This window comes from Odontesthes bonariensis, chromosome 12 (genome assembly GCF_027942865.1).
Source record: "Odontesthes bonariensis isolate fOdoBon6 chromosome 12, fOdoBon6.hap1, whole genome shotgun sequence".
NCBI classification, from domain to species: domain Eukaryota; kingdom Metazoa; phylum Chordata; class Actinopteri; order Atheriniformes; family Atherinopsidae; genus Odontesthes; species Odontesthes bonariensis.
The window spans coordinates 5,502,737-5,514,929 of NC_134517.1; the positions used below are offsets into that span (position 1 = coordinate 5,502,737).

At 40.9% G+C, this 12,193-nt stretch overlaps 1 protein-coding gene across 1 annotated transcript; it reads left to right on the forward strand.

Moving 5' to 3' along the window:
* Positions 1-512: 512 nt before the first annotated feature.
* acmsd (aminocarboxymuconate semialdehyde decarboxylase) lies at positions 513-10,231 on the forward strand. Its single transcript, XM_075478617.1, has 10 exons — positions 513-569; positions 4,631-4,675; positions 5,887-5,983; positions 6,071-6,120; positions 7,664-7,900; positions 8,107-8,200; positions 8,341-8,436; positions 8,575-8,747; positions 9,078-9,176; positions 9,447-10,231. The coding sequence occupies exons 1-10, from the start codon at positions 513-515 to the stop codon at positions 9,507-9,509; spliced, it is 1,011 nt and encodes a 336-aa protein (XP_075334732.1). The 3' UTR covers positions 9,510-10,231.
* The last annotated feature ends 1,962 nt before the right edge of the window (positions 10,232-12,193 follow it).

Sequence of the window (12,193 nt, forward strand, 5' to 3'; positions counted from 1 at the left end):
CAACTTCTAAGTAAGCGGTTGTCTGAAGGGATGTTGGACCATTAGATTACATATTTATCAGTAAAAGGACCAGCATTTTTGTTTGGTTTTGCATAGGTTGGTCATACTCAGTGAAAAAAATGTATCATAAAAGAGCCCAATAACTTGCAAACTTGCACTGTAAGAGCTAAACATAGTGGGTCTGACCCTATGGGTGTCACCAGCTGGCTTACACAGAACAATGGCCATTTGTGTATAGACCTAATATTGATTTCATGAAATTGAATTTAAATCCAATATATCCCTCTGTTAAAAAATGTTTTCACCAACATACAGTGCAGTAATGCTAATGTGTTGCTTCCTTGCTTGTTTTATAGCTAGAGTAGGTAATAAATGACCAGGGTTTCTCAGCAGCAGCCAATCACCCATCGGTCATTGGTTTCTGGTTGAGGGTGGGAGTGAGTTTGCCCACAGTTGTTGCGAGTTGCCTTGAGCTGCAGACCTTCACGTCTTCCTGAGAGTAAACATAAAGGATGAAGGTTGATATTCACAGTCATATTTTACCAAAGGAATGGCCCGACTTGAAACAGGTAGGCACTGCAAGAAACAAGCTCATAAAGGACCACAACGGTTTTTACAACCTGCAGGCCTCAGTGTGAGTAGATTGTCACAGTCTATAGACAAGATCTCATTTGGAGTTCTCAGATTTTTATTTTCTAAACACATTTGTATTTGTATCACATCTGTAGCAGGCAAAGCTTGAATTAAGTGGCATAATCATAAAATGTATCTACTTTCCACCAGTAAGTCAGCAAGGAGATTAACAGCTCACTCCATAAATCTATGGATGGTTAAACTTTAATCAATAGGCTCTGGCCTTGGTTTATCTGTTCCTGCTCTTATGTCTTCATCACTGTGTTGGTTGGCCTGAGCTAATGATTTCCTACATCGCGTGCTGGGCAGTGGACTTGGTCGGCAGTATCGTACTTTGAACTTAATTTTCTTTCTTTCTTTCTTTCTCCCTTTCTTTCAACCAGCATAAGTCTAAATTCTGTTTTTTATATCACCACTTTTTTACAAAAGCATGAATAGCATATCCAAGCTTTAACAGCAGAATATCAAAGCTATTTGTTTGAACTGAAGTTTAATACTACAGTTTAACACTTTCCATTCAGCTGGTTCAAATTGAAGGAAAAAAACATATGAAATAAAACTATTTAGATAGATAGATAGATAGATAGATAGATAGATAGATAGATAGATAGATAGATAGATAGATAGATAGATAGATAGATAGATAGATAGATAGATAGATAGATAGAAAGAATTAGAATTTTAAAACAAACCTTTATTTCTATGTACTCGTGTACATTTTTCGTCGCTAACTAAAAATGAAACACAGAAAAAACAAACAAACAAAAAACAGCAAGAATAAAAAAAAACAACCAATCAAGTTAAAGGTTCAGGATCAGAGAGTTTTCTCTGACTGAACACAGGACATCCCTCACACTCCAAAGCTTTTCAAACTCGTCTGTTTGTTTGGTGAGTTTAAAAAAACTAAACTCCACTCTGAGCCGAGCTGCTAGCAGCCCAGTCATCATGGACACCACGTCCTCTGACCCCTGACCTCTCACTCTATTCTTCCTGGTTTTCCAGATGGCTAACTTTGCCATTCCTGAAATGAAATTAATCAACTGAAGTACAGCCTTCCTCCTTGCACAATAATGTGGCCCAAAGATGAACAGGCTGGAGGAGAAACCCTCACCTAACCCCCGAAACCACCTCTGCAGCTGTCTGAACAGCGCCTCCAGTCTGGGACATTGGACAAAGAGGTGGTAGACTGTCTCTGACTGAGGGCAGAACGGACAGCCATCCCCTGTGCCAGGATCGAGGTGCACCAGATACCTGTTTGTAGCTATGGCCCCATGTACGATCCTCCACTGGAGGTCTCCTGTCCATTTGTCGACAGGAGGTTTGTACAGGGACCGCCAACAGCCTCCTGGGGAAGGTCCCATGCCAAAAAACTCCGTCCACTTTGACGCCATTAAACCTACCAGGGTGCGCAAGTTTCCAACTTTAATACTGAGGAGATAGAGGTCCTTCTTCCCTACAGACTCAAAGTCTGCAGACTCTGAGGTCTTCAGAGACAGCAGGCCATCCTCCTCAGGCTGCCACTGTCCCACAGCTGGAGAGACAGTCAAGGAAGGAAATACATATTCACACTCCTGGTCCCATAGATTAAATAAAGAGGGGTCTTGAACAAAACCTCTGAAACCTCCAGGCAAGGAGGCACAGACCTCTTCTACCAGGCGGAGTAGCACCCTATTAGACTTGATGTTGAGCAGGTCAGCGAGATGAGGGATGGATGTCTTCACCAGATGGCCCAGCTTCACAATTCCTGCTTCTCTCAGTCTGGACCTCAGGCTGGCAGAAGACAAGACTTGGGAGGCGATAAAACTATTCCCAATGAGCGGTTCTTTAAATAGCCACATCCCTGGTGTTGTTGTTGCTTTACGTCTTGATGTTAAAACCTGCCAAGCCTGTAGCACTGACCGGTAGAAGGGTGTAAGACCAGTCAGATCCACCGACTGGGGCTGAAGCAGGAACAGGTGCTTATCGTACCCCAGTCGTCCAGCCTTCCTCAGCAACAAACACAGTACGATTGGTCTCTGTGGACGACCAGGTCAAGACAATTTTTTAGCCTGTTGGCAAGCACTTTCGAAAAATGTTTGTAGTCAGTGCATAGCAGCGCCACAGGCCTCCAGTTCTTTAAAAGAGCCAGGTCTCATTTCTTTGGAATCAAAGAAAGAACTGCGTATCGACAAGATGTTGTCAACAATCCTGTGAGAGTGCACTCCTGTAGAACGATGATGACCTCAAAATAACCACACGAATTACATCATAATCACACAGTGAGAAAAAGAGTCAGAAAAAGTTCACAAATTCTCAGCAAACTCACCACACCTTCCTTCAACAAACTCCCAGCATGCACTCTGAGAAAAGAAGGATAGATAGATAGATAGACAGATAGATAGATAGATAGATAGATAGATAGATAGATAGATAGATAGATAGATAGATAGATAGATAGATAGATAGATAGATAGATAGATTTTTATTTTCGAACATGTATAAAAAAGAAAATGTATGTTACTATTTGTACATACAAAATAAAGAAAAAGAGAAATTTAAAAAAAATTCAATCACATAAAGTGCTAATACATAACAAAACAACGCACATTGTTCGAAAAAGGCATGGGAAGAAGTACAATACTTTTTTAGTTTCCCACCCCTTTTTAACTACTCTTCAGTTTGTAAATATCCTAACTACAATACACCTATATACATATATGCCATATATACACTTAACTTAACTTTTACACCCACTTAAATTCTGATGCCATCTTTCCTGGTCCTTTACCAGACATCAATCCCATATCATTACTGATTGTGGAAATGTGCTAGGTTTCTTCAGGCAGTCATCTTTATATGTTTAATTGGACCTGTACCTAGTATACACCCACTCCATTGCATATGTATTACCAGGGGTCCCATTTAAATGACCCTGCTGTAAATGTAGCTTGACTTGACTGTGCATATAACCGAGCTGACTGAATATCACTGTCATCCAGTCATCAATAGTACATGACTGCTTCTCTTTAGCTCACCTTGTTTTGTGGTTTAAATAATGGTTTATGTTTGGTTTGTCTTTATTTAAACCCCATTTTCTTCAGCTGGTTTCTTACATTTTGTTACTAAACATTGTCTCATGTTTATGCCCATTTGTTTTTTTTATTATTTTTACTGTGCATTTTCTATTTGATACTGTTTGCTCATATTGCTTTGAGTTTTTGTCACAATACTTTGACATCGTCCCTAGTCAACATGTATGTTTCATTTTTCCACTTTTCCCATTTTGCTTGAATTCCAGACATAACTGAGTGAGAACAACCAATATCTTATAACAATTTAATGTAATCTTTTAAGGTATGATTTACAAAGTCAGAATGTTCAGTAGGTTATTATAATACTTTTGTGTCATATCAGTATTTTTTTTTCTCCTAGTATCAGTGGTCTTTATTCAACAGTCGCTGGGCAGGATGATAAGCAGTGCAATGAGGTTTGACATGTAGCAATGGGCCACAAACCAGGATTTGAACACAAAAACAGTAAAATGAACATTCTCCAAGAGTGGTGCATTTTATCTAAATTGGAAAAGGCTTTGAAGACATATAGATTCACCATTCATACTAACAGAAGACAGAAAAAAACTATGTAGCATTTTGAAAAGCTCAAGTGTCTCAATATATCAGCTAAGTACACAGTAGAGCTGATGGGGCTTTACAAACTGTATTCCTCACACAAATCATTTACAGGTTCAATTGTATGCAAACGCCTCAACAGCCCCGAATGGCATTCACTTGTGGTGATCTGGGGAGTTGGAGCAGATGTAAAATGACGGCCGAACCTTCACAGTCATTACAAAGCTTTTCTAGGAAGATGTATGGCAATGACAAACTCTTTGTTGTCTTGTTTACAAAAAGACCCTACATCAAAATAAGATACAACAAATATGCACTGTATATGCTTAGAAGTACGCCATATTTTCGAACTCTGTGATCATGAAACTTGTATCTTTCATGTCTTTCAGAGATATGGATATAGTGGGTTCGTACAGCTTCACCATCACTGCCAAGTAAGTCACAAATTGGATTTCCTTTTTTATCTAATACACTGTTTCAGGAACAATTTTGTGCGGCATACATTGCACAGCACACACCAGGTTTGTCCTGGTAGTACCTGACCCTGTGGACCTTTCAGGCTGGTCCTTCATGTGAGCAGGCCCGCCGATAGGGGGGGACAAACGAGTATTTTGTCCCGGGCCCAGGAATGGGGGGGGGGGCAAAAAAGAAAAAATGTTTCAGGCACGCACGCCAATCAGGCTGAATTGATTTGAGAATCATCCCCGGTCAGCTGAATGACAGCCAGTATAACGCGGCTCTGGTTTAACCTTATTTTGTTTAAAATAAGCCAGTATAGACATGGCAACGTGTGAAATTGCCATTTAGATAGAGTTGCATGTAACGAATGGGTTATAAACGTGACGTTTTGGGGTAGCCTGTAACTTTCGTTTAGACTGATTTAACTTGACACTCGCCAGATGAATGGGCTCCGCCTTGTTCCCCGAACATTCTCAGAAAGTTCAGCGGACATACACGCGGGTCTGGCTATAAATAAAAGTACCCTTAACATGATTCCCTTGGTCAAGTGAAAAATGGTTGATGAAATGTGCAGTTTATGAGCTCTAAATGAATAAGATAGCGTGAGTTTTATTGTGGTAGGATTTTGAAAGCCATTCAGAGAATTTTGTCTCGGGCCCAGCCAAACCTGTCAGCGGCCGGGCATGTGAGCAGCTGCAGAACTCAGCATGGTGCCCCTGGATCAGCGGAGTGATTCACTTTAAACAAAGTCGTAGCACAGCTGAACACAGTGCAGCCTGGCTGACATATACCCAGTGAAACCTTTAGCATCAGTTGTCCGTTTAGTTTCGGAGGATGAAGTTAAATGCATAATAGTGTTGCATACAATCAAATATGCAGAGACTGGTGATGAATATTTGTTTAAGTCTTGATGTTGTTATTAAAACAAGATTTCTCAGGGTCTTTGTGGCAGGAATGCAGTTTTACCATGATGAGTTTTTTTTTTTATTAAGAATCAACTGTCTGCTGCCATCATGTGGTTGTATTTTAAAATGTGATCAAATCCCAAAAGTCAGATGATATAATATGTCTGTCCCACACCAAAGCTAACAAATCTGCCAAAGAAAACCAGGGTCTTTCATGAAGACACAGCAAAACCTTCATTTTTCAGTCAGAGCTGTGAGTGTTGCGGATGTTTGTGTTGCAGGGAGAAGCCACGATGATGAAGGATGGGAAGTTGTTCCGGGTGATACAAGAAAACTGCTGGGATGCAAACGCACGCATACAGGACATGGATAAACACGGTGTGTGTGTGAAGACATTACTGACACAAACAGCTCTTAGTGGTTCATCATACTGATAAACATTATGTTTCCATTTATTATTTGCAGGAGTCACAGTTCAGGCCCTCTCAACTGTTCCAGTGATGTTCAGTTATTGGGTTAGTGCAAACTGTATCACAGCAAAAAAAAACTAAAATCATCTGATCCTTACCAGCTCTTAAATAGATGTAAATACATTCTCAGAAGAACAGCAAGCAACACATGACATGTTATATTCCATCATTATTTAGTTATGATATATTTAACAAAAACTAAGCCAAAATATAGAAGCAGCGTTTGACAAACTACACCTAAAGATTAAACAGCTTGTAGAACCACCTGTAGCATATAAAGTGAAGTAATGGTTTTCTGAATGATGTTATCAGTCTCTTACATCCCTGTGGAGGAATTTTGGCCCACGCTTCTTTACAATGTTACTTCAGTTCATCATGGTTTGTGAGCATTTGTTTTTTGTACAGCTCCCCTAAGGTCCCACCACAGCATCTCAGTCAGTTTGAGGTCTGGACTTTGACTGGACCATTGCAACACCTCGATTCTTTTCTTTTTCAGACATTCTGTTGTAGATCTGCTGCTGTGTTTGGGATCATTGTCCTGTTGATGAGCCAGTTTCAGCCGAACTTTAGCTGTCAGACAGATGGCCTCACATTTGACTCTAGAACACTTTGGTATCCAGAGAAGTTGATGGTGGACTCAATGGCTGCAAGGTGCCCAGGTTCTGTGGCTGCAGAACAAGCCCAAATCATCAGTCCTCCACCACTGTGCTTGACAGCTGGTATGAGGTGTTTGTGCTGATATGCTGTGTTTGGTTTTCTCCAAACGTGCTGCTGTGCATTATGAGCAAACATCTCCACTTTGATCTTATTTGTGGAAAGCACATCGTTCCAGATGTCTTGTGGTTTGTTCAGATGTAACTTTACAAACCTAAGCTTTGCTGTGATGTATTCAGTGTTTTTCTAATTATACTGTCATGAGACTTGTCTGTAAAGTCTGAGATGAAGTTCTTGGGTTTTTTGCAGTTTCTCTGAGCATTGCACAGTCTGACCTTGGGGTGAACTTGCTGGGTTGTCCACTCCTGGGAAAACTGACAGATGTCTTATTGAATGTTTTCTACTTATGAATAATCGTTCTCACTGTAAAACGATGGACTCCAAATAGTTTAGATTTTGCCTTATAACCCTTCCCAGATTGATGGGCAGCAACAACTGCTTGTCTAACACTACTGATGTCTTCCCTCCTTGGCATTATGTTAAGACATACTGACAAAACTTCTGCTCTTATAGAGGTGCTCACACATCAATTAATCAAGTACTTACCCTCTTAACTCCTATGGAAGCAGAAAGGGTGTACTTAGTTTTATGCAAACTGCTTCTGCTTTTAGGCTCGCTAATTGTAAAATAAATAACGGCATTGTGTAATATTTTGTATGTTGTCATTTAAATGATATTCTATTTGCCACATTTCAAAGATCAGGTGATTTGTTATTATTTCCAGATACGTAAAACCTTAGAAATTGAAAGATGGTGTACTTTCTTTCTCACATCACTGTACTTACATGCAAAGCTGCTTATCAGTCTTATTTAATACAGAAGTACCAACTGTTTAATTTCACTTTCATACATTCATGTAATTTTGTAATTACAGGCCAAACCTCATGACACTCTGGATCTCTGTGTCCTTTTAAATGACGATTTGGCACATACAGTGCGCAGCCAACCGAAGAGGTTTGTAGGCCTGGGTACGCTGCCCATGCAGGCCCCTGACTTGGCTGTGCTGGAGATGAGGCGCTGTGTAAAGGAGTTGGGTTTCCCTGGGGTGCAGATTGGGTCACACATCAACAACTGGGACCTCAACGCCCCCGAACTCTATCCTTTTTATGCTGTGAGACATTACACAATGTCAGTATACACTGTCATAAAATGCTATGCTAAATGCTATGATCCTGGTAACTGTATTAGCAATTACATTATCTGTGTAGTTAATCATTTTTATGTATTTATTTATCATGACATCCTTTTGTATCTGGCATCATTCATATTATTAAAGGAAAAAAAAAGTGATAGTAATATTGTGTGTTTTCCATGCAGGAAGCGGAGGAGCTGGGATGTTCCATTTTTGTCCACCCATGGGACATGCAGACAGATGGGAGAATGGCTAAGTATTGGCTCCCCTGGCTGGTGGGTGAGCGAGCCGAAGCAGGAACAGAAGACATGAATTAGCTATGCAAAACAAACCAAACTGACAGCACCATCGCAGCAGTACTTTTAATTACTGATGAAGTGAAGAGAAACATTACTTTTCTTGTCTTTTCCATCCTAAAGGCATGCCATCGGAGACAACCATGGCAATTTGCTCAATGATATTTGGAGGAATCTTCGAGAGGTTTCCTGAGCTGAAAGTCTGCTTTGCACATGGAGGTAAAGAAGAGATGCTATTTTACCAGTAAATCTCATCTCTATATTAAAGTCACAGCAAAATAAAACGCACAGTAAAGCTAAATTTTCTAAGTATTCTTACTGCATGTTCTTGTTCTGCCTTTGTTCTTCTGGTTGCAGGTGGCTCTTTCCCGTTCACTGTTGGCAGAATTGATCATGGCCATAAAGTTCGCCCTGACCTGTGTGCAGTTGACAATAAGATCAGTCCACGGAAGTACCTTGGTTCTTTCTACACCGACTCATTAGTTCATGATCCCAACTCACTGAAGCTGCTCATTGATGTTATTGGAAAAGTGAGCTTATACTAATAATTTCATCAACATACACATTAGGTTTTGAAATGGTTAGAGACGGTTCATACAGTCAGATGACACTAAGGGGGCATTCTTGAGTGTGGAATGTGTTAGAGTGAAAATGACACCTCAAAACCACCTGTAAAACTACTTTGAGTCTGATACAAGATCTGTGTACTTTGGTTAGTTCAAGTGGCCGTTTCCCATTCAAAAAAAAAATTACACTTCAGAATGGTTAAACTAATATCAAGAACTCTTTCACTTTCACCGCTATGAAAGTACTGCTTATGTGTGCTCTGTCCCGCTCACATGTATGTATTCCTCTTCTAGGATAAAGTGATGCTGGGAACAGATTACCCATTCCCACTAGGAGAGCTGCAGCCTGGATCACAAATTGAGTCAATGGATGAGTTTGAAGATTCACTGAAGGTATTAACATTTTACTGTCCTTCATTAAATGTTACAGTGGCATAGTTTTGATGTCATGAATTAAATCTACCACAGATGACCAGTTGGAAATGGCATTTTTAGTTGGATAGATTAAAGTAAGGAATATCTTTTTAAAATAAAGTTCAGAGCTATTTCTAACATTTCAAATTTAGGAAAAAATTGGAAAGACATATCTTTAATTCTGCTTGTTTTAAAGCAACAAATGACCATTTCTATCTTTTTTAAATTGTGCTCTCTTTTGTCTTGCAGGAAAAACTGCTTGCTGGAAATGCGCTGGAATTTTTGGGACTGAAACAAGAGCAGTTTGTGTAACACCATAGTTGACAATGACTGCTGTAACAGCCACTGATAGAGTGCATATGCTATATTAACATGTTTATGTTTAGTGGCTTTTAAAATGACTTTGGATTACCCTTTAGAATAGACCCAACAAAGGTTATTTATGTTGGTGTTTAAAAGTAATCATTTCTCCCATTGTAACTGGAATAACCTTATTTGCTCAATGAAAAAAGAGCCTGAAGAGGGAAAATTAGGCTAATATTGTGTGCAGGAAAAGGCATTTGTTCCAATACTCTAATCATACTGGCTAAGATGTTACGTTACAATTATTGTATTGTAAATTTAATGCCTTGTTTCCCCAATGCTGTTAGGCCTCAAAATCCAGTAATTTACCCTATATTCTGTTTTAAATGAAAATGTAAATGTGATGATATTCATTGGAACCCCAACGTGGTTAAATACCACTTGTGAATATCCAGTGTTATATTTTCAGACAGTTAAATAACTTGTACCAACAGTTTATTCTTGCACATCTCATGAAACATCATAATTGTAACTATCAATAGATTTTTCTTCCTCCAAAAGAAATGATCTCTGACTTCAAATTGTAACAAATAACTACTGACTCTGTGTTATAGGTACATATTTTCAGACAGTCCCACTTTTGAATGACATATGTTGGAGTTCTCCAGATGTCTTATCAAACATCCACATTTCTTTTGATACATTTGTTCTTAAAGTAATACTATGTAACATTTCTACCTTAAAATAACAGTTTGAAAAAAATTGTGCGGCTAGAATGAGTTTTAATATTACGATTGGCCTGTCTCCTATGCCCTTCGGGGGTCTGAGTTGAAATAATTTCATTCATTTATTTATATATATTTTTTTAAACTTTATTAGTAATTCAACAAAATATGAGTTGGAATAACTGCGCTATGTAACTTTGCTGGACCGGCCCGGGAGCTGAGCGGAAGTACTTTGACTTGCTTTCTGGCACACCTACCGCAAAAACAAATAGACCCCTCTCACGCTACCAGGTAAGGCTAAGCTAGCGCAACATTGTCAGTACGATCATCATGGCAGAGGCACCGAAGAAACAGAAGAAGACGTTGACTGATGAAGCAAGGAAGAGAAAGAGATTTACGACAGTGTCTTAACCGTACATTACCTCCAAGCCTGTAGGGGGAGCTCCATAATGGGCTTTTTGAGAAGTTACATAGTATTACCACAGCCATTATAACGAACAGCCTTGCCACTCTCTATTAAGCCCCATTGTACCGGCTTTTTGGCTGCAGTTCCACCAGAATTCCACTGGGGGCGTCGGTGGAGACCAGAATGAATGGGGCCCAATGGAGCTAGATGCTACAAATGGTCAGTTTCACCTAAGTCTCCTCAAGAGCACTCAGATTTGAATGTAGTTTCTGAGAGCTCAACATGGGTTTCAAGTCAAAAATCTACTGAACGAGTACATATATCCCTTTGATTTCTTACAGGTTGGCTTCTTGTTGTCCACAACGCGCTAGCATTGTGCTAATGACAGCGCTCGACCAGAATTATGACCAGAGGCACCGCTTGACGGCTGGCTCCATACCAAGCGACAACAGAATTAAGATGGACTTTTTCCGCTTATGTTACCACAGCCTAAGAATCTGTGATGTTACCACACATTCTCTCTTACTACAGCTCTTCCTTGAAAATGCTGCTGCCTTTGAGACCAACAACAAGCAGGATTGTTGCCGTAAAGCGGCATCTCCGGTCGTAAGCTATGTATGACGTCATATACACTTCAAATCCTTTTTTTAAGCAAATGAGTGGCTCTAAAAATCTAAAACTCAGCCATGGGTATTTTTTAAACATCCTCTTTCGAAAAAACATTCGAATTACTAGAGAAAAAATTATATCTTGAGATAAGGGCACGAAAGGGCGTATAGCTCCATAGGACTCCATTCATTCTGGTCTCCAAAATTGAGCGCCCCACGTCCGATGAGGAAGCAGAGTTGGGGAGCTCGGACGTGGGACCTCCCATTTCTGGGGCTGAGGTTGCCGAGGTGGTCAAAAAACTCCTCGGTGGCAAGGCCCCGGGGGTGGATGAGGTCCGTCCTGAGTTCCTCAAGAATCTGGATGTTGTGGGGCTGTCTTGGTTGACACGCCTCTGCAGCATCGCGTGGACATCGGGGGCAGTGCCTCTGGACTGGCAGATCGGGGTGGTGGTCCCCCTCTTTAAAAAGGGGGACCGGAGGGTGTGTTCCAACTATAGGGGGATCACACTCCTCAGCCTCCCTGGTAAGGTCTTTTCGGGGGTACTGGAAAGGAGGATCCGCCGGATAGTCGAATCTCGGATTCAGGAGGTGCAGTGTTGTTTTCGTCCTGGCCGTGGAACAGTGGACCAGCTCTATACCCTCCGCAGGATCCTGGAGGGAGCATGGGAGTTCGCCCAACCGGTCTACATGTGTTTTGTGGACTTGGAGAAGGCGTTCGACCGTGTCCCTCGGGGACTCTTGTGGGGGGTGCTCCGGGAGTATGGAGTGCCGGACTCCTTGATATGGGCTGTTCGGTCCCTGTATGACCGGTGTCAGAGTTTGGTCCGCATTGCCGGCAGTAAGTCGGACATGTTTCCTGTGAGGGTTGGACTCCGTCAGGGCTGCCCTTTGTCACCGATTCTGTTCATAATTTTTATGGACAGAATTTCTAGGCGCAGCCAGGGCGTCGAGGGG